This window comes from Nothoprocta perdicaria, unplaced genomic scaffold (genome assembly GCF_003342845.1).
Source record: "Nothoprocta perdicaria isolate Ctin4 unplaced genomic scaffold, notPer1 scaffold_35, whole genome shotgun sequence".
Classification (NCBI taxonomy): domain Eukaryota; kingdom Metazoa; phylum Chordata; class Aves; order Tinamiformes; family Tinamidae; genus Nothoprocta; species Nothoprocta perdicaria.
Window position 1 is genome coordinate 1,194,843 of NW_020455588.1, and position 23,335 is coordinate 1,218,177.

At 34.1% G+C, this 23,335-nt stretch overlaps 1 protein-coding gene across 1 annotated transcript in view; it reads right to left on the bottom strand.

The window, feature by feature from the left end:
- KIAA0825 (KIAA0825 ortholog) overlaps positions 1-23,335 on the bottom strand; it is a 210,384-nt gene that overhangs the window by 80,694 nt on the left and 106,355 nt on the right. The window contains exon 21 of the mRNA XM_026044103.1: positions 1,009-1,244. Within this exon, the coding sequence (XP_025899888.1) occupies positions 1,208-1,244 (37 nt within the window). The 3' untranslated portion in view covers positions 1,009-1,207. The remainder of the gene's footprint in view (positions 1-1,008; positions 1,245-23,335) is intronic.

Sequence of the window (23,335 nt, forward strand, 5' to 3'; positions counted from 1 at the left end):
GGAGAAGGAGCGAGCGTGTATAGTTTAGAGACGCTCTTCAGCGCGCTGAAAGCGCCATGTTAAAAACAAAGGGATCTAATTTGTCCTAGCCATAAATAATAAAACAAAACAAGAGTCGCATGCAAATTTCGCAACATAAAATTTTAGGTGATAAACAGAGCCGAGCCTGGCTTCTTGTTTAGTATTCCTTAGTTATCACCATAATTGCTGCATGTCTGTCATCACCAGGAAAAGAAAAAAGTGTCTCTCTCAGCTGCTCCCCTGCTTGTTTTGTTCACTGTATTCTTGTAAAGTGGGAGAAAATAAGTGTCATTTAATGAATAGTGCTATTCTTTGTCTGACAGCTTCATATCTGTTAGGTGTAGGAGGCCTAGTACTTTCCTTTTCTGATAATGTTTTTGACAGTGTGCTAAATTCCTCCCCCAAAAGGCCGGCGTATAGATTCTGCTAAAAGGGGCCACAGCCATCCTGAATGGATGCCCTCTTTTAACCCCCTTCAGCTTCTGTTCTGCCATTAATTGAGCTGATCAGATTGAGCATATGAATTTGCCTTTGATGTATTCGTGTGTTTAGTTGACGCCGCTCGCTCCCTCATTGGCGGCGGGCAGGAGCTCGCAGACAAATAGCACCGTCGCCATGGCGACGGGCGATAGCTGGGGATCGCTCGAAAAATATTTTTATTTCAAAATTCAAACTGGAAAATTCTCACTGGGTACGGCGCTCCATTCCGAGCGTGTCATAGCTAATGATGAATGCAATTAGGAATCCCACCAGTGTTTTAAATAATAAATTAGGCTAATTTTCTAGGCCTGCCATGATGACACACAAATACTAAAAAAAGGAATCTCTTTTTTTTTTTTCTAATCCACTACAAAAGATTTTAATGATTTTTGTTCTTCCCATATCAAAATGTAGAGAAAGGAAGAATAGGGCTATAGCCTCCTACATGCTGAAGAGGAGAAGCCTAGAGGTAAACTTTTTCTTTTTTTTTTTTTTTTTTCTCCTTACTTCATGCTGCTCCACTATTTGGTTATTCCATATAAAAGCAGGTGAAGGAATCCTTCTGCCATCGCTGCAGCAGTTGGTAAATCTCCAAGGGTGAAAAATGCCCACAGCCATTTTTAATTACGGAGCATGGAGAGCTGGTGAACCCAAGTTTAGTAGGCTCTTGAAATCTCCCACCGCCAGGATTTGAGGTCTTAAGATATCATTTAAAATGCAAGGAAACAATGACAAGAAAATACCTAACAGAAAGAAAAAAAAGAAACAGATGATTAGGCTATGATGATTTGTAATTAAAATACATATTTTGTATTAATCTGCTGCTATTTTTTTCCCCTGGAAATTAGCTTCCTGACTTTGGCTTTTAAGATACTGCCTGTCAATGTGCGGTAATAGAGTTTCAGGCTTCTGCTTCAACATATAATTACACTACATTGAAATCCATTGATATTATCATCTTTTATGCTACTTCCAATTAGACTTGTTCAATCTTGAGGGGTCAATCCCCTATACCTTAGCATTCTGTTACATGTTAAAATTTAAGAATCCCCCTGGGAAATGTGGTTATATTTAAGTACTTCCCTTCAATCTACAGTATAGCTGCACTCTTCATGGGGGGAGATAGTTTTAAGGCGGCTATGGTTGCAATCACACAGAACATGTCACAACGTAGCGAACAGAAACTTAAGGAAATCTCTTCCACTATATTAACATTCTTAACTACAGATTTACAATCCTGATATGCAGGATTTACTGGTGCATGAAAGCAAGTAAAAGAAAATAATTTAAATAATAGTTTTATCTTAAACATCATTTTCCTATCTTCTGCTTTTTTTCCCCTGTAAAGAACTATTCTGCTTAATCAGGTAAAGAATTTAATATATTATAAATGTCCTCAATAGTTTTAAATACATTTTTTACCATACTTTAAATGTAAAAATTCAATCACACTTCGTCACCCTAGATGAGATCTTGCCCATATTGAAATCATGGACCCATGTTTTCAGTTCAGGAATACTCCCAGTAAATCAAACATTAATAAATGAATGAATAAATAAATAAAAGTCTCCAGCTATGGCTGCAAAACTCCGCTTAGGAACAGAGGTTTCTGCTTTATGAATTCATTGTCTTATGGTGGCAAGAGTATAAAAATTAAGCTCTGGAATAATTTATTTCCAGTTTTTGAAACAGATTCCTAATGCAGCTTTTTTTCCCCCCAGCTTATTGTCTTTAAAAAATGACGTTTATAAATCACTTTAATAAACTAATTCAAAGTGTTGATTGTTTTTACCAACTTCGTGTTACGCGTTCAGGAAAAGTGAATTTCATCTTTATATTTCCATATTTAGAAATAAAATCTGCCAATAACATTGAATTACAGGTCCTGCATTTTAAATAATAAACAGGTTTTAATTAGCGAGACCTTGCTTTATCTCAAAAAACAGGAATATTTTGAAAAACATCAAGCAACATGAAGCAACCACCAACAGAACTACCTAACTACTACAGCATCACTTATAAGAACAAACCCAGTAAGACAACTAATTTCTGGCCAATGTAAACATTAATAACAGTGTGGAAGGGAAAACGTAATTTATTTCATTTTCATTAGTCAGGCTCCTCAGATTGCAGGGTATACCCATCTGATTGGATAACGATCAGAGCCCATCACCAGGGCTCGATGCAGCCTGGCTGTAGGTTACACGTAGGCTACAGAGTTATGCAGGCAGGTGAGAACTTCCCTGACAGCAGCCTAGCGGCCGACTGTCTCCCACCTAATGCAAAGGTTCACATCCCCTGAGCTTTGCTGTAAACCCACCAGCATAGTCTTAATAAGGCAGTTTTGAAAGGCAGGTACATTTATCTTGTCCTGGTACAGAGTCTAACAGTAACCTTACTAGGACACAGAAGACAGGATCTGAACAGGAACGTGAGGTGCTAATTGATTTCATGAAAATAAACCTGCTTATTTTCCTGTATTTTGTTGGTCTGAATCACATACTCGTCTTTTTCAAGCAAATAAATTCATAATAGAAAGTAACCCGTTCTACTCAAAAATCCCCTATGCTAAATATTAACAGCCATAGTTCATTACATTTCAAACAGAATAGATTATAAACCTTTAAACTGATCCTATATCAATACAAATCAATGTGCAAACTACAGGAAACACGGACACTTAATTATTCGTAAACCAAAAATACATTTTTCATTTAGCAAATATTAAAAATATTTAAAACACAGTAAAAGTTGAAATAAAAACAGATGGGAGGTTCTGAAGATAAATGGAAAGCTCTGCATAGATGGAAGAATTTAGATTTATAGATAGTATAAGATTATAGGACATGTGGTGATGATTCAGTTTTCTGGATTTAATTTCTCTAATTTTATATTGCTGTTTGTTTTAAATCAGATCCATCTTGTACTTTCCATCTAAAGAAGTTCCATCATTATAAAAAATAGTATAAGATATTACTGTAATAGGAACTATGGACTATTCATTGTGAAATACAACTCCATAATTAAGACAAAAGGTTTGCAATTTACCGTTTTTTTTTCCAAATAGATTTTGTGAGGATTAGAATGTATTTTAAAAGTTGCCGTGGCTTTTGCTTTAAAGAGGACCCTTGCAATACTACTATACGGCCTATTTCCTATCTTCAGAAAAATCATCTAATTCAGAGATCAATGGATTTAGTGAGACAGCCCATGGACAAGAGGTGATGATCCTGACATAATAGAGCCCATTCACTATTAAAATGAATCCCCCAAAATGTTCAGTACTCTAATCCAAACGAACGGGAAGAATTTCCCTATACAATGAGAAAACCTTTTTCTTTAAAAGCTGAGAACCCATACCTGAATTATCTCACCTAAACAAGCCTTCAAAATTCTAACTGCTAATCTAGGTAAATTAGCACTGTTTCCAGAACATGGTTTAAAATCAGTTAATTATTTAAAACAAGGGGAAAAAAAAAACAGAAATTGATTCCAAGTGTGCTTAATACATATTTGCACTTGGATGGTGTTGATCACTCCAAGAGGAGTTCCAAGAATAATTAAGTACACCAAAATCGTAAAACATAAGGCATGGGCATCAAAGAGAAAAATCTTATAATTAAAAATACATTTAAATGTAATGTCAACTAGTGCAATTCTGTCTTCTTGCAACTTATCTAAAACTTCACCTTTTTGAGATGTTCTTTCTGATATTTTTAAGGATAAAATGTTAACGTGGGGTAGTCAATTGACTCCAAACATTCTCTTTAAATCCTGAAATTGGGTTGATATCTGTAATTCAGTAAAGTGCTTACACATAAGATTAAACGCAATAAAGTTACACGCATGAACTTTAATCCAGAAATATATTAAGTTGATATCAATGTAATTAAACACATGATTTTAGATTAACCATCTGCTTAACACCATTTTGAAACTATTGCCTTACTCAAGCCCTCAGCACAATAGTAAGCACCAAGTTTTCCATTAAGACTTTCTAAACTTTTCTCTATTTTATAATGCAAATTATATAAATTGCAGTTTAACATTTTAAAATCTTATTCTAAAAACAGGCTGAGACTCACATAATATATTTTTTAAAGCGGCATTGTATAGCAAATGTTTTTAATACGGCACCAAACATTTACTTCAAAGAATTTAAAACCAATGTGAATTTTCTTTTTAGTAGACTAGGCAACCATGTCTATAGTGTGTAGCCACACTTTGTACTCCAGCTGCAGCAGTAAAATTACTGAAACTGTAATTCTCTTAATATTTAAATAATATATTAAAATTTAATTTTCAGCACCTGGAAGAATCTGTTTGTGTGCCAGCAAATGAGGTAGTTGGGCCTGGAGCTCCTATACATATGGGACTCAAAAACAACCTATCACAAATAATTACTAAGCTAGAGCAGCTGTACTCACCACACTAGTCATTTAAAAAAAAAAAAAAAAAGAAAAAAAAAAAAAGAAATCAGGTCAAAGTTTCCCTAATTCTTTTCAAGATCTCAAGGATTTCTGCAAATAAATTCTATAGTCTTCTCTTTTTTGTTTTCCTACATGTTTATATTATTTTTATTGTAAATAATTATAAGAAGGACATTAGACAGTTTTAGCTTTCCAAATATTTTAGAGGGCTGAAATAGATCTTAGTTTTACGAGAGATTATAAAAATATGCAATGCTTATTTTCCAGTAAATCAAACTATGAACATACACTGGAATAAGAAATAATTTAACTGATGTATCACATGCATATACATGTGGTCCGACAGTACAATTCACCATGGTATATATGTATTATGAACACAGAAAGATTGTAGGCTTTCTCTTATTTTTATGCAGGCAGTTTTCAGCTAAACGTATTTCTTTCAAAAGCACTTCCCAAATTATGTGCTTTCAGACACACTTTGTTCTCCATCACTTTCAAGAAGGTGCTTTCCCAGAAACCACTACAAACTTTATGAACATTTGTGAAAAGTCTACGTGCATTTTTTTAATCTTTTCAGAATTTATTTAGAATAATGTAATCTGAGATCACATTTTTCGCCACTTACATAAAACTCACAATGCTTGCACTGAACATGAAAAATTTTTAAATCTTTTAAAAAAATCAGATAGAACGTTTTTACTATGAGTTTTTACTCATAGCTTTAAATAGCCTAACCTGCATTCCTATGCATAAAAATCAAAAGGCTCATAATGAAAAACATATATTTTATAATGACATACATAGAAATAAAACACATTAAACTTTGGGGGGAGAGAACCAAGCATTTATACACTATTACCTTCAATCACTTGAATGCAAGTCATTCATACCACCACTATTGCTAACAAGGCATCCAATTTACTAAACAATGAATATTGAAATTACGTTTAAAAGGTACAAATGACTGTCCAAAGAATGACACTGAAAAATATTAAGTAACAGCTCTACCTCAAGATAAGCCTCACAATTAAAGAGTTTTAATGAAGAGAGCCTTCAAAGGCTAAATCAGGAGGCATTGATTAGATTGCCTCTAACTTTGTGTTTTGACACCTTCGTCTTTCATGGCATTATATTGTCTCTGTGCATCTTACAAAGGAAGCATTTTACTAAGCCCACACATGAACAGGAGACAGCAGTGCTTATAAAAGAGACTGTCAAGGGTGTGAGCCAAAATGGGTCTCATTTGGATTTCAAGTGAAGAAAACTCCTAATGCATTTCATTACAATGTATGCGAACCTCTGAAAAGAACGATGGATTGGGATTCTCATCCCTATTAATTTATTGAAATGGATTCAGTTTTTTTTCTTGTATATCAAGAGAGACCATGTGTTTCAAGCAAGGTAGCAATATTATAGTACCAAATAACCAAATATGCTATGATGCAGTATACTCTTCTGCGAGATAAAGAGGATGCAATTTTCTTGATAATTGGGATTTGAGTTCAGAAATAAATCCCACAATAGCTTGGCAACAAATAAATATTCTTTGTTACTACCAGGTTTAAAGATATGATCAGGAAGCTATGCAACATAAGGATTGATTTGGTCTTTGTTACCACAGCAGGTTTTTACCATTTCAAATACTACGCTCCCCGCCCCCTCCACTGTCATTCAAATATTGACTTTTTATTTCATGGAGGAATTGTGCTTATGATGTAGTTGGGATAGCACCTATATAAGTAACATTTTATTAAAAGATAGCAGAACAGGATGGAGAAAAAGTAAAAACATTTCAAAAAATGGTAATACATTCCAGACCAACTTAGCTACTGAAAGATGCCCTGGTTACCATATCACCAATTATCTTGTTCCTAGTAAAAAAAAAAGTTTGTATAAATAATTATTTGTCTTTTTCTCCAATCAACTTTAACAGTAAAACCTATAATCAGATATTCAAAAACTGTAAATCCTGATTAAACACAAAAAGGAAGATACAAATTCCTTATCCATGCTAAATAATTTTACTAATATAACTGTATTAAAAATAAGACATATGTTCTCATTGTTTTTAACACCATTAACCTTTAGAAATGATTGACTGTGCTACACCAATAACATTCAGTGAGTTCAAAGCTCATCTATATTTTATAGAAATCTTACAACCTGCTAGTTAAATTAAAGGTTAAATATACATAAAGTCTTAGAACACAACACAAAAGTATTCCATATGTATGTTGCTCATAAGCACAGTACACACACATATATAAATTAGCTCCATTTAAAAATCCCAAGCCAATTTTCCTCCCAAATACAGTGCTAGGACCTCAAAGAGAGTTAAAGAATATGATATCTGTGGAATATTATGCAACTGTGCCCTATCTGTTAAGGTAAGGACTCAAATGACATCACTGATATAAAAGACAAATGTCAAGAAAACCATAATTAGAGATAAAGGTGCTCTTGCTCCAAACATTACTCGTCAACAAGCATTTTACTTCAAGTTAGAGACAAGTCCAGGCCCTATTTAACATTTCTAATAACATGCATACACATATATGCATAAATGCACCATGAATCTGTATGTACAACATGGGGAAGCAGAAATGTACGTAGGCATCCATATAGACATTCACTGTAAATTCATTTAACATTTTGAACATCTTTAACATTTGAATTGACAGAAAATACATATATTTACACATCGCATGTGTATGTATGTGCCATAATACACACACACACATGAGCGGCAGAGCTATTAACAAGAATCCTACTAAACAAATTCAAATCTAATCTTAGCAATAAAGGTTGCAAATTTCAAGGTACAACCCATGCACACACCGACATGCATTTATTTTAAGAAGAATCGTAATTGAATTAGAATGATGCATGTTCCATGTTTTATCTTGACAGCTTCTGTATACTCAAGCAGAGCCCATTAAACGCAAACATCCAGCAGGTTACTTGTTGAATAATGTATTTCAAGTACTTAAAATTACTAGGGATTTGACTAAGATCTGCACATGAATACATATTTTGGACTTAATTTTCTGCACTGGCATTTCTACAGCTGAATACACTTTAAATTCTACAATGAACTCAGTTAATATTAGGCTTTTCCAGGACATAACAAAGGTAATAACACTATCTGTATAATATAAACTTTATGACATTCTGAATAAAACTGACAAGTGTAAAATTTGATCCATAAACTAAGTGATATACTTATGTTAATTTACCTTTTAAAAGATATTATGTGTTGCTCAGTTTTTTTGACAGGGCTTCCATTCATACTGAAGACATGTTGAAAAACACTATATTTTCTCTCAATAAGGAAAATCGCTTTATCCACTATCATTCTCATTCTGTCTCAATAAAAAATCAATCATCAAATGCTTGTTTCCAAGTTCTACTTGTTAAACTGCCAATTTATGCATAGTGCTCAACTCAGCTCAAATTCTTTCAAGACTACTTGTTATTCTTTTTAATGTTTTTTATAGCATTCAACTTTTAAAGGAGCAAGGAGAAAATACAATTTTTATATATGCATTATAATATTTTTACATTTAGAAGTTTGTGATCTGATAAAGTTCAGAACCTTTATTTTCAAAGAAAAAAGCAAAACAATCTTTTATGTGGTTTTCAAAGTAATAAAGGTCTGATTGATCCCACTGACTAAGGCAATTGCATCGGTTGTCTAAATGGTGGTAACATCAATGTCAGATATGTGGTTATCTTTTCATCTTGGCCTATTCTCGAATGTAAAAATCAAATGTTTGAAGGACATTTCACTGACCTGTTATGGCCTCTGCAACTCTCAGACACAATACTACTATTCCTCATATAAGTGCCACATTTTGGATAAATAAATGCTTCATCAACGATGCCTTTGCGACATCTGGCGGTACCTATTATATATAAGCTTCATATTTGTTTCCTCTTTGGGAATTTTTAGCTTCTGTTGGGTACTTTCAGAATATTATTTTTATTTCATGTATTTATTCATTTAATTCCAAACCTGCCAGTATGTAAAACTTTAGTCCAAAAGGCTTTGATACCCCCTAGCGGGGGGACAAAAGCAATCTAGCCTGCAAAAACACAACGTGGTCTACCATGAATCCATATGGAGCAAAGGTCACAAATCTTGAGATGCCGTGACATCATGACAATAAGACACTTTTGAGACAGAAGCTGGCTCATTTTGAATATAAAAAGGACAGCGATCAAATGCTCCCACACATCTAAACCTACAGAGAAAAATAAGCATGCAGGGACCTTGACACAGATGCTTAAAGCAGGAGTGTTAAAGTGTACCTTTAGTTTTCACAATTAGAAGATGTCCCTGTGAATTTGACAAGTCTGTGCCAAAAGATCTGAAGTTTTATTTTTATGTTACTATCGGGTGCTGAGAAAATGTCATTAAAGAAAAAGATACTCAGCTCACAGATTGCACAGTCCTTTTAACGCCCCAGCTCTTTTAAAATTAAATCAGTTACACCAAAGCTTGTCCTGTGTTTCAGTCTTATTATTTATCATGTTAATAAACTATGAGAACAGTTTTTTAAGTAAAAGAAAAATGATCCTCTATTCTTCATCTCCTTTGCTACAGTTATTTCAGAATACAGAAGGAAAAGCTCATTTAAATTCCTTTATTAAATTAGCTACCGGAATATTGGATATCATCTTTGTGAAACCATGACTCTGCCACTTCCTAAGCCAGCAGGAAAAACTAATATGTTGTTTAAATTCCGTTTTTCACTCGTTCTAACAATGGGAGTTTCAAAACAAAGCTGATACAATGACCAAAAGCATAAGTGGATACTATTAAATGCTTTTAATATTAAAATATAAGAATCTTTACTTGAGATTAAAACCAATCACTCCAGGACACCTTTCTTAAGATGCAGGACATTGCTTCTTTAAATACTACTTTACAGATCAAAGGACTATTGTACCTTAAAATTAACTAGTAGGTCTACATAAATACTATCGTTAAATTTTTAATTAAAATTACAGAAGTCTGTATTTTTTCCGATAGTTATAGAGACAGGCTACACACTACTGTGAGTTGACAGCTGTCTATAGACCGCAGATAGAGAACTATTGGATTAGATAGTGGAAAACCACCACTGTCGATTCTTACAAGACATCTCCTCCTCAGGGCCCAGAACTAGTTTAACATGTTGAATTCATGTTATTGTAAAGAATTCACAAAGACAACTCATTAGATTAAGTATGGGAATAAGCTGTTTCAGGATTATGTTTTACTATAGAATAAAAAGATTAATCACTCATTAATCCTCATGTAGAAAAATTCTGCATATCACAGCAAGGACAGATTAAAGCAAGAAAACTAAATTTGACAAAAGCGAACAAAACACAGTAGAAAAACTGTTGAAAAGGCCATTACAAAATAAAACATTTTCTCCCAATCTCTGTAAATGAGGCTTTTGAGATTGAAAGAAGAAAAATACACTTAGGAACAGTATGGGCTGTAGGGTGAGCGATGTAAAATTCAGGAGGGGCAAAAAGTAGAAAAGAAAAACAAAATATCCATCTATCCATATTCTACAAACATCTATTCAGACAGAAGAAAAAATACAGTTCCAAACAAATATAAAGCCTTGACATAAAAAATATTACATAATCATAATAGGTTCACCAATGGGTGAGGGAATTCCCATCTGAAAACTACATAAAACAGACAAAAAATTTAGCATATAGATGAACATGAGAGAGATGAACAAATTTCACAAACTGAAAACTATCCTTGCTAAATCTCTACAGACTCTCAAGACTTCAAGAAGGAACACACTTCTCAAATTATTCCACCAAATCCAGGTTTACTTAGAAGGAGAATGACTACACAGAAGACAGGTCAAGGACATAAAGTCTAACAAGACAGTCATTAGTTTGATTTTAGGTATTTTCATATAAAATGTTCCAATAAGAAATTTTGGAAGTACAATGTCTCAACAATTTCAGAGATTATGTTGCAGAAGAATATGCTACAAAGCAAATAAAAGGAAAAGTTGCTGTTAGTCTAATTAAATGCAAGAAGCTGATATAAAAATTAATAGTAGCTGAGAATCAAGTAATGGTGATTGTGCATAATGCAATTCTACATTCTGCAGGAGGAAAAATGCATCACTCTCCATTTCAGTAGATGATACAGAGTAGGTACCATCAAAAGATTATCATGTCAGAAGAGCTTAAACTGGAAAACTAAAAAATTAGCAAGTCAACAAGGCCAGAGGGAGCACACATGACTTCTGAAGAAGTTTAAGAACAAAATAATTCTTAGAGGTACAAAGACTTATAAGACTTATTCCAGTTGTTTAAAAATAATTAAAATAAGTTGATGAATGAAAAGATTACGATATAATGAGCATAGTTCCTGCAGAAGACACTTATTCCTCACTGATGTAAGTACCAATAAAATAAACAAGCTGCCAATGTTTATATTTCTAAAACATAGAGATACTCCTTCACACTACTGTAAAATAAACTAAACCATAATCTTGAGGAAATAAAGATTTCAAGCTGCTAAATTTTTACCAGAAACACAGACACTCAAAATACAGACACAAAATGCAACACACAAACCCTATTCTGAGTCTACTACCTTTCTTGGCTGGTAAATCAGGTAATAAAGAAAAGCAGCACCCCTTGCCAGGTGACAATTTTAGGCTTTTTTTTTTTTTTTTTTTTCCCCCCAGTCGTTTGAACTTCCATCAGCCTGTTTGCAAATTGAGGCAAGAATGAAGAGAACTGTTCTTTATGAATCTTCCATTTCAGTCTTTCACAAAGTCTTGAAAGACTTTCTTTCTGAAAGACTTGAGCCTTTGAGAGCATGTTTAGTTTTTCAAGTGTCTGAGAGTAGCTGCAATTGCTCCTTTTTGAGAGCTCTCAAGTTTAGGTTCCCTTAAAAATGCCATTCTGTTATTGTTATTCTTCAGTGCACACATGGAGGTTTTTTAGGAGGTTATTAGAAGGAATGGAATATTTGCTGTTGGCACTGATCACACATCTTTGATAAACATATGAAGTATTATTGCCCATCTTTCGCTTACCTTTGTTTAGCATAGGGCTAGATCTCAAAAAAAATAAATAAAACAAAACAAAATAAAATAAAATAAAAGTTGGTTTTTAACCCAAGTTGGGTATATATCATTTACTCTGAACAGCAAGTTTGTGCATGTTTGAAGCCACATTCAAGGGCTGTGGAAGGAGAGAAAGATGGACAACACTTTTCAGCTTGTGGCTGTAATGTAAAACAACCAGAAAAACACCAGTTGCAGCAAATATCAGTTCGACTAACAAATAGAGTTTATGCTTATCAGAATTTCTGGAGCTCTCACAAGGTATAAGAAAAACTAGCTTACATAGGGCTACTTGTCTGAATTTTGGTTAAAATATTTGTCTTTCATGAAAGAGCATTAAAACAACAGGCAGCCATGTTGGGGCCTACTTACTTTTACACATACACTGTATATCTGATTGCAAGAACCCCTCTCTCTCTAGAAACCTTTCTCCATTACTAATGCAAGGGTGGGAGGCCTCAGGAATAATTTTGGTCCTACTTCAAAGGAAGGGTTCTGCTATCAGTGCGAGCATAACCAGAAGTGCAGCAGCAATACACGCAATTTTCCAGAAATATTCCAAGTTGCAAAACACAGCAACCTTCTTCTTCCATATCTTTGTGAAGATATGGAAATATATAATGGGACAGTATTTTAATGCTCTTTTAGCTAATATTTTACAAAAGCCCTTTAAAATTACAGTCACTTCTTCGATCTATTGCAAAAAGTCACAATTCAAATTCAGAATCTTTTTTTTTACAAGAACATTTTTGAGAAGTAAATTCTTATTAAACACATATGTGGAGATAACTCATATCAAGCTCTGAGTAGTAATATTATGGAAGCCACAGCGATTTCATGATAAAAAAGTAGGATGTCAACACATTATCAATTCTTGTAGACAGAGGAAATATCGAGATAAATAAAGAAAATCTGACAAATTGGACCTCTCGTATACTGAAGATTGTGCACAATTAGGATTCAACTTCATCTTATGAGTAGGAATGAGGGAGAAAATACACCTTGGAAAAGAAATAAAGCATAATTTAAACCTATATACTTGACAGATGATGAAGACTTAGTATAGACTGCTCTTTTTCTCTAGATAATACCTTCATTTTACAAATCTAAAGAACTAAAACAAAGTAATGCAACATCATCTTTTCTGGTTTACTTAAAGACAGTTATTATTATATTTGAAGAGAACTTTTTAACAATATATAGAAAGTAGGCATAATACATTCATAAGGAGTTGATTTTTTTTTTTTTTTTGTAGAATATTGAAAACTCAATATTTTGGGCAAATTTTGTTAACCCACACTACAGGACTGCATTACATTCTGTTCTAGTATTTAGTTCACAGTAATAGTAGTGTGATACTCTTAGTTCACAGTTCACATCCAGTAAATCACACACAGCAGTTTATGTAAAATCATCAGTAAAAGCAAGCATTTTTAAAATTTTTTTTCCAAAAGAATCAATCTTTGAGATTATTGTTATTAGGTCAAACTTCAGTACTACTCATACTGGTCAGATTTAATAGATTATTGAAACTTATACTGTTAAAAATCTCAAAAAAAAAAAGTGCATGAAATTTTAGAGACTGATTTGGAGCTTATCATTACTTTGTGAAAGGTGACTTTAACATTAAAAGTAAACAGTCACCGTCTATCCAGGCTCATTTTTTTATGTTTAAAATCCGAATATATCCTTATAACAACTTCTTAAATCCAGCTGCTCCATAAAGGCTATGTTAAGCTATTTTAATATATGATGAAAACAGCAAAACCACATTTTTAATAACAAGAGTTTACTACTGTTAAATATAATCTTTATTGGATTGATTTAAATAGAAATTTTATAGTCTTGGAACTAAAAGCGCATGGAAACAAATTCCATGAATGATCTAGTTACCTAAAGTATTTATGTGTTCCCATTTATAATGAAAGACAATACATTAATTATTCTTGTGTTGTCTGTGGAAAAAAAATCACTTTGGAAAAAAAGTTACTGCTTTTAAATGGAACCAGCATAGAGCAAGCCTCCTAATTTGCAAGTCTATTTATTATTGTAAAGTGAAAAATGTAAAGATGGGTAAAAGCTACGATATGCAAATCAGATGTGGTTTAATCCACAATGTTTACTTGGGAGAATCTTCTCTGATTTGGGATCTACTTGGACAATGAAGACTGCTTCCAATTTTAAAAAAGAAAAATGTGCACATTCTACAGGGTAACCTGTCCACTCTTCCATAACCATTTAGAAACGTACTAAAACCAGTTCAGTTCCCCCATCTCTCAAACCAGAGACATCAAGATAATTCCAGGAAAAAAAACAAAATCCAAAAAGAACAAAAAAAAACCCCACCACCACCAACAACGAAAAAAAAAAGACAAAAACAAAAAAAAACAGCAACATAACACTAACAAAATTGAAAAAGAAAAATCATAGAATGCAAGATGACTCCATATTACATTCTTGACTATTTGCCACTGTTAAAACGACCAAAATTCACAGAGTAGAGAGGATCTTATCAGTACAGAGATACTTTCTTACTGGCATAAGCTTGCCTTATGCTGATTTAACCATTCTTTCTTCAACAAATGGTGTTACATGAAGAACATGCACAACAAGAGATAGACCTTTTCAAAAATAGGAATTAAGGAACATCTACCAGACCAGTTTGATTTGTACACCTGATACCATCACAGCATCTGATGGCCAACATACAGTCATTAAGGTACCAAAGATCTTCAATATTGTGTTAACTAATAAAGATCTTGTTTACATTTTAAATTATGGTTTCTCATTTTTTTTTTAAAAAAGAATGCCTGTAAGGTAGTGTCACATATTTCTATTCCAAAGTCATGCAGATAATTTAACTATTGGAAACAAAGAGGAAAACTTTTTTTTTTTTTTTGAAATGCTGAAACTATTGTGTCAAAATTTCTTATACAACAACTATTTTCCCACTACAATGCATGCAAGAAAACAGCCAGTTCCCTTTATGCTTTTGCTTCGAGACTAGTAAGTATATGAAATGTTTTTTCTACGGAATAGTCTGACAATAACTCTCTATGAAATATTAACTGATGTTGTGTTTAAAATGGGAGATAGAAATGAAAGAATAAAAATACTTTAAGCAGGAGCACTACTTAACACTTTTAAAGATTGCTTTTGTACTTTGGAAACAATAAGAAAGTCTTCGATTTTCTATATACCATTTACTGATGTTTAACTGTATATCATACAAATGCTTTCAGGTTTTATCCAAATGTGCTGTTAAATTACCCATGTAATTATCTCAAGAGAAATCATTATACTTTTTTTATTGTTAATTTCATTAACACTTTAGCGAGAAGAGTTTGGTTGTATTTAAATTCAGCTGTCAGAGTCTTTATTAGTACAATTAAAGGGATCATTTCTGTATTATTCTAGACGTTTCTTTTTGCAGGGATGTTTAATTACCGAGTTACAGCAACAACTGAAAAGTCAATGGAGAAGAAAATATAGGCAAAAATATATGGTCAAACTTGGAACAAAATACAATTCTAGTCAATCCAGTAGTAAAATCTGTTTGTAAATACACTGCCATTAAAAAAAATTAGAAAGGTTCTTTCTAAAATGTGAGACATGACATGACAGCTGCATATAGTTTAGGAACCTTCCTATAAGATACAGTGGCAGTGAGTTGAGTAATTGGATATATCTGTTTCTTCATTTGTAACAGATTCAGAGATTCATCATAGAGACAGGTATATTCAAATATCTGCTTAGAGAACCCTGTACAGACAAAACAGAGATCACTTCTGATATACCACTATTATATCTTATTTCTTCATCAATAAATGCAGCACCATTACTTCCCTGGCTTTTGTGTGCACTACAGTGAAGCTGAGTCAGCAAACATTTCACTTTTATGCAATTCCACTGATTTATATTGAGTAATAAGAAAACAGCTTTGCAACTAGTGATCCAGGCATAAAGAAAAAAATAGAAATGCAAATTAAATTTAATTTCTACATTTGAAGTACAAAACTAAGACAAATTTGCTAAAGATGGAAACAGAAGATAATCTGAATCCCATACAGAAATTTCTAATTCTAGGGGAAGGTGGAACAGGATTCTCATCTCCTTCAGATTTTAAAGATATCTGCTATCTTAAGCACCCTTATTCGGAAAAGGATGACATTTAGAGAAACTAATGAATTAGCAAATGCAAAAAAAAATCCAAGAAAATTCACATCCTTTGCTCTTTGACAGAGTAAAATTATCTTTTTCCTATAGGGAGTACTTTAATTTAAGGATAATCTGGGGAAAAGGGAGAAAAAAAATAAGGAATGCTATAAGAAATCTGCACCTATACTGTCCTTCATTCCAAGGGATATACAGGGTTTAGGGAAGAATGATACGGAAAAAAATTATATGGAGATTTCCTTGTTTGGCTTTTTACCATGTTTTTTCCCCATCAGTACAGGTGAAAAATCCATGTTTGGGTGATTAAATAATAAGAGCTTCTGAATCCTTTCACTTTCAGCATTTTATGATTTCTTGTTTACAAAGCAGCACTATGGCATAACTAAAATTCTGCTCCAGATAATTTTTGTACTGGAGGAAAGGATACAAAATCATGAGGAAAATTGCCTTTCATTTATATGCAGAAAACACTATTATTTTTGCTGCTAATGCTTTTACTTACATTTAATGTGTTTGAAAATTTATAATGTTAAAATATAAACTTCGCATTGCAATCAAAACAGCAACTGTGTTTACACTTGCTATTGTACTGTAATGAGAAAAAAGATACCTTCTTTGTTTTATAAACCGAATAGCATTTCCCAGAAGCACAAACATTTTTATTTTAAATTATCTTAAATCAATACTGAAAATAGCCTAGGGTTGTGTTGTTTCAACTAAAAGTGGAAGGAAAAAAAAGTTTAAGACTGTTTATAGATGTGTCTAGTGTAACAGTTTCATGTGTTGGATGTGACTTTCACAGTCTGTTGGCAGTTTGCAAGAAAGCCATCACACCTGTGACTTGGCTGTTGATTAATGAGTCTTTCAACTCTTCGCTACCATCTGAAGACGGGCCATGGCCTTTCTAAGCTTCACTGGTTTATTCGCCTTCAACTCTACAGTCCTACCAAGGTATCTTCTATAAAGAAAATCACACCTGGTTAAGGCTAATGAAAACCTCAATATGTCATTTTCGAGACAAGTCAAAAAGCATGTAAAACTAGACAAAAGATGTATTCAAGCAACATGAATGCAGTTTTGTCATAACCTGTCAATCTAAAGACTACCATAAAAAAGCTTTCCTCAATGACATTTTTCAGTGTCAACTGTTAGAATGACAATTTTGAATTCCCTCTTTACTACATGATGCAGGATGCATAATGGCTTCCAACTCTTTACAAAGACAGAGTTTTCTTGTTAGATCTCAAAATGAAGTTTACCAAAAAAGCAGTTTTTATAGGCCAGATTATCAGGCAGCATGCTAGCTCAGAAACTACCAAATCATAGTGTCTATGCAGATTTTAAACCAATTACTCAAATCACAATAGCTCTTAAGAGCATGTGCATTGAAGTGCCCAACTCTGCAGCATACTCAAAACTGTCATGATCATAAAACTTTTAAGGACAGCTTGACTCTGGCAACAGGGCCTGGGGAGAGGGTCAACTGGGACTTCAGGACTTTTTGTCCTTCTTTAAGCGGTTAACTGTTGCCAGACAGGACAAGGGAAGTGCAGGGATTTGAAAAGGCAAACAAGCTAGGGGAGAGAGATCGGTATGGAAAGAGAGTGGAAAGCAGACAGGGAAGAGCTACAGCTGGGAAGGTCTGTCATACCTGCATGTGCTAGCCACCACCAAAACTCAACTATTTGCCTCGTGGTAGCAACAGCAAATACCTCTGGGTCAAGAGAAAGCATCAAGTTGCTCCCCATCTCCTTCAAGGAAAATCTGAGGGGCCTGATGAAGGCTAGCTCTAAGAGGACAGTAAGGTAATTCAAGCTAGTAAAGTGATCTCTTACTGATGTGTAAGTCAAGTTGAACTACTAGGTGCCAGCTAGGACTGCACACATGAACAGTTCCCATGGATTAGTTTCCACATGGTAGTTTTTGTATCTTTAAATTTAGTCATGAAAAGATCAAAAGGCTCTACTCAGGGTTTTGCTAAAGAGTAATTTTGCAATGCAAAAGAAACTTAAAGGTGACTACAGGACCAGAATTTCCATCTATTAAACTGACATCAATAATTCCCTCTCCATCTTAAAGAGGATTTGCACATCTCAACTCATTACAGCTTGCAAAGAAATACAGAATCCTATATGGAAACTGGTTTATTCTGTGTTAATAGCATTTTGCTGAAAATCCATAATCTAAAAGTAGCAGAAGGAAGAAACAGCAGGTTAATGGACAAAACAGACTTTTAGCTTGTTGGCTTGCATCCTGTAGTGTTTTCCGTTGCATGTGCACTGAGGAAGTCCATAGGTGAGATGAGTAGCTAGGTTACGTGTACAGCTGGAGTAGTCAGCACTCAGGCGAGCATTAACGGATGCTTTGAGCATTGGTACATAGTTAAGATCACTGTGCATCAAGAATGTAAATTTGGATCAGAAAGGCTCAGAAATAAGAAAAAGAGATAAGAAAAAGGCGAACATGATTACATCCACTTAAAAATTCTTACTGTGCAACAGGATGTGAGACAGAGTTGAAAGGAAGGCAAATTATTTGCAGATTGAAAGGATGTATCCGTTTTAAAGAAAAGCTAGAATGTTATGGGATGCCAGTCACCAGGTTAATCAGATAATAACATTAAATATTGTTGTATCAAATAGACTTTTCAAACAATGATTTGTGATTGCAGTATAAAGAAATACCTAGCTATAAACATACTTTTTTAAAGAAACAGATGAGATTTGAATCCTAACAGTAAATGTACACATGCATTATTAATAACATTAACAATTAATAACATTAACAATCTAATTTACTTAGATTTTTTCATCAAAGCATAGGACATACAGGAAAGGACATCTTATCCATCACAGCAAAGGACATAAAAATATGGTCAAATGTTATCTAAATTCAAGTGGGAGAACTAAGATGCAGTGAATTGCTAGAAAAACATGTTCTTGCTCACAGGCCTATGTTTTACCCAGTAGACAATGCTAAATACTTACTATTTCATAATGCTTTTTAATACAAAACATTTATAAAAATGGAAATAGTATTAAAAAAAAACTTGAAGTAATTTTACCATGATTTTACTCTAACAGCCATCAGTCATACTTCTATACTTTATATACACAGAGATTTCATCACAAGGGACTTGCCTTAGCAAGGAGAGGTTAATACTAAGACAAGCTGGGATACAACAGTCCCCTGCTTTTTTGCACCTCCTACTGCAGAATGTATTTGTTGTTGTTGTTTTTTAAACAATAGACTGTGTGGGTGTAGTAACCCACCGGAAAGGGAAAGAGAACAACCAGCAAGGTCTACAGGACACCGAAAGTCTCACCTTAAGCCTCACTTATGTGTGGCATGCATGATATAGCTGGGCACGTAATAACAACTAGAGTGGAATTCAAACAGTGTTTCCCTTGGCTAGTGGTCAGTGTACATTCTGCCACCAGTGCTTTAAACCACCAGGCCGGGAACTAAGCCTGGTTTTGGCAGGTACTCTGAGATTGGAGAGCAGTTTCATTAGCCATGCCAGAAGATAGCAAGTGTCCTTATATTAATGGATGTGACAGATACATTGTTAATAATAGACTCATAATTATGAAACAGGGTCCTTGCTTATCCAAAGTGGATTTTCTTTTCTTTTTTTTTTTTTTTTTTTTTTTTTTTTTTGAGGAGACACATACACCAATACATCTAAATATGACTCTGTGGTCAACCAAGAGATATGCAACGCTATATTAGCACCTTTCAGCTTCTTCTTTTAATATGGCAGCAATAGAATATAAATGTCTTTCACAGATTTACCATGCCTTTTAGCAAGCCTGTTCTTATAAGCCTTATCACGACATCAGTTACAAACTCATCAGGCAGGTGATCCTTAGTGACATTAACATTCTCCATTAAGACAACGTTAATAATTGATTTGTCACTACAACATCATCATGGACTTCCAGTATCCAACAATTTGGATATGGAAAGTCTAGGACATCTGCAGTCTTGATGGAGGATTAACTAACACATCCAAAAGCACACTAGATGTAACACTATCATCCTCTGCCAGGCAGTTACAGCTCATATCCTTGTGGCATGCCAACAGTAACTCTTCCACTATTTGTTTCTCCTACAGAAAATATTGTCAGAGTATACTATCTTTTCACATCCTTGATGGGTTCACTTATTTCTCATTCAGACTTCTATAGAGTCATATAAAATCTTTTCATAAAAAGAATTAAAATGCATGCAGTTTGTTGACATTCCTTTCAATTTCAAAACTTCATAATACATTTTTCCATGTGTTGATAAACTGGATTTTAAAAGAGCATTTTCTAGATATCTAGATAATCAACAACACAATGAATATAAACATTTCCTATAAATAGTTCACCATATGGCTACCATTCTCAACAGATGGTGTCTGTGTATCCACTAGAATATACAAAGCTATGCAGATTTTGCCCTGCAATCATTCAAAATTCTAAACAAGAATTCTTGTCTTAATTTTAGTTTTACTAGGCTTTAATCAATGGTAAAACATACGATCAGATCGCCTACCTTACGTATGAGAAATGCCACAACTTTGTTAATAAATTCATCCATAAAAAGCAAGTAGTCAGGCCTCACCAAATCCATAAAAAGATGTTCCAAAGAGAGGCAGAATATCAGCACACCTTCCTCAGCATAAAGGGATCTTCTGAAGTTTAGCACATCACCTGAGTGCCAGGGATAGGCCAGGATGCAGTCTGGACTACTTTAAGCAATGTCTGACATCTTTCGAATGCCAGTGTTTGTGTAGATTCGGTAGTCACAGCATTGCAAAACACATTTTACCCGGTTTTTGAATTTTTACCCAATAAAACAAGCTATTAGAGTCTGATAGTTTCCCTGAAGTCATACATAAACAGCTCCAGGTTCTGTACTGCACCTTCCAAAGCTGCTGGGCAGCTGACAGTATTTATCCAAGGAATGTAAGACTGGAGGTGAACTACTGGGTCAGTCCTGTTTCATCTTAAAAACTACTTAAATTCCATCATCACAAAAATATTGTCTGAAAAAAAGTGTTCTTCTGCTTCACTGTTCTGTTGGAAATCATTATCCAGTTCCCACTCTACACTTACTCCATGGCTATTCTTACTCACTTGAATAAATACTGTTTTCAACTTATGTACTTTGTCTAACACGGTGATGTTTCTTATCTGTTTATGGTAAACGAACACATCCCCTTTTGGTTTTTAAATTGCTAGGCTTCCTGTTCTTAATAGCTTGTACTTTGCTGTCCTTGGCCTTGCCAGGCTGTAAGTTCTCTCTCTGTTCCCGTTATTGCTTGAATGCTTCTGCTCACCTGCACACACATACATCATTCCAACAAAATCATCACTCAATCCCCTGTACTGGTACCTAGTGCTCTGTGAAACTCTGTGAAACCACAAAGGAGGGAAGCCTCTCAGTAAATTACTTCAGTGTGGGAGAACAGCTACTTATTTTTCAAATATCTGGTTATTTTGTCATAATTACAGCGAATGGATAGTACTTATTTTCTACAGCAATATGTATAATGCAAGTGAAAGTCCTAGTTCGCACAAAGTGGGTTATATCACAACACTATGACTATATATATAATTATACATAATTTATAACTCTATATAAGCAAAGTATTAGCAGTTTATGTACAAGCCAACTGAGATACTTTATTGAAAATAAATACAAACAACACTAGAAAGTATTTAACTCAAATCAAACTTTTTGGCGATGAATATATATCTAAGCATGAATGAAAGAGTGCCAAGGCTACTACAAAAGCAGAATGCATCTGTGTAACTGTGCAGGACATTTTTGCAAACCTGTGTTAATCAAATATTATTTTAAGCATAACTGAAAAGTGTAACCAGCATTTCATCTGTTCAACTAGAATTATGAAAAATATGCAACAGGAATAAAAAGAGAAAGATAAAGAAAGCATCTTTTATTCCTATGAGAAAAAAAATGATTATAGTTTCTAACGGTCTGAACTGCAAATAGAGAACACGAATTTTTTGATATTGAGTATTGCCCAACTTTACCAGGCTATTCCTTACAACCTTTTATATTTGAGATGATCTCTAAAGGTCCCTTCCAACCTTAATGATTCTATGATTCTATAAAGTTTAAATACAGTAACACCAGTAACTACATAGCCTCAGTTTGTAGGAAATCCTCTAAACATTTTTACTTTGAGAGTCATAGGAATGAGTGGAATAGGTCCACGCACACATGCAGCCAGCAGGAGTAATACTCATTCCCTTTTTAACCCATCCTAGAAGCTTTTTACTTGCCCCTAACCACCATCTAATTAATTTGCCAACTACTTTGCAGGCTCTGGGACAAGGTTCCCATAACCCCCTCCCATCTAACTCAGTCATTAACTAGGTTAGGGGATCATTTCCCTTGTAAACGAGTCCCATAAGTATTTTTAGTGTTTTTGCACAGAAGAGAGCAGAATATACTTATTTTACTTCATATACAACAGACGGTGTTTCTCTTTAAGCATAAAAAAGGAAACCATTCTCTGTCCACTGTGAACAAAAATATTTCGCCAGCACATAAGTAACTGATAAGGGAAAGCTCATTGGATATGTTAAATGAATAATAAAAGCAACATAAACATCTACTTTATAAACTGATAGTTCTCTTTCCTAACAGTGCCCTTGGTTTCATTCGGCTCATCTCAGGGAGGAGCTAGTAAAAACATAATGGATCCATCAGAAATAAGACAAAATGATCACACTCAGCCTGAAACCTAACTCCTGAGCACAAGCAAGACTGCTATTAAGGCATTTTTAGGACTATGAAGAACCATCTAAAGACGAGGCTTACTTGAGTCCAGCTTAATTGACTAAGCACAAGGCAAGCTAGAACTGGTCTAGCCAGTTCAAAGAATGGATCAGACACACTTTAGCAGTACTGAAAATATCCTGACATAAAGACATGCTGTGGTGAAGATGCTGGGAAATATGGCAGACATCTGGATTACCAGATAAACCTAATGCTCATCTAAATGATCTGTTGCTCTATAAACTACAGAATGTAGTACTTAAAGGTTTGAATAATAAAATATATGAGCTAATCCTTAATGCCTTGCAAAATGTCACTTCTAGATAC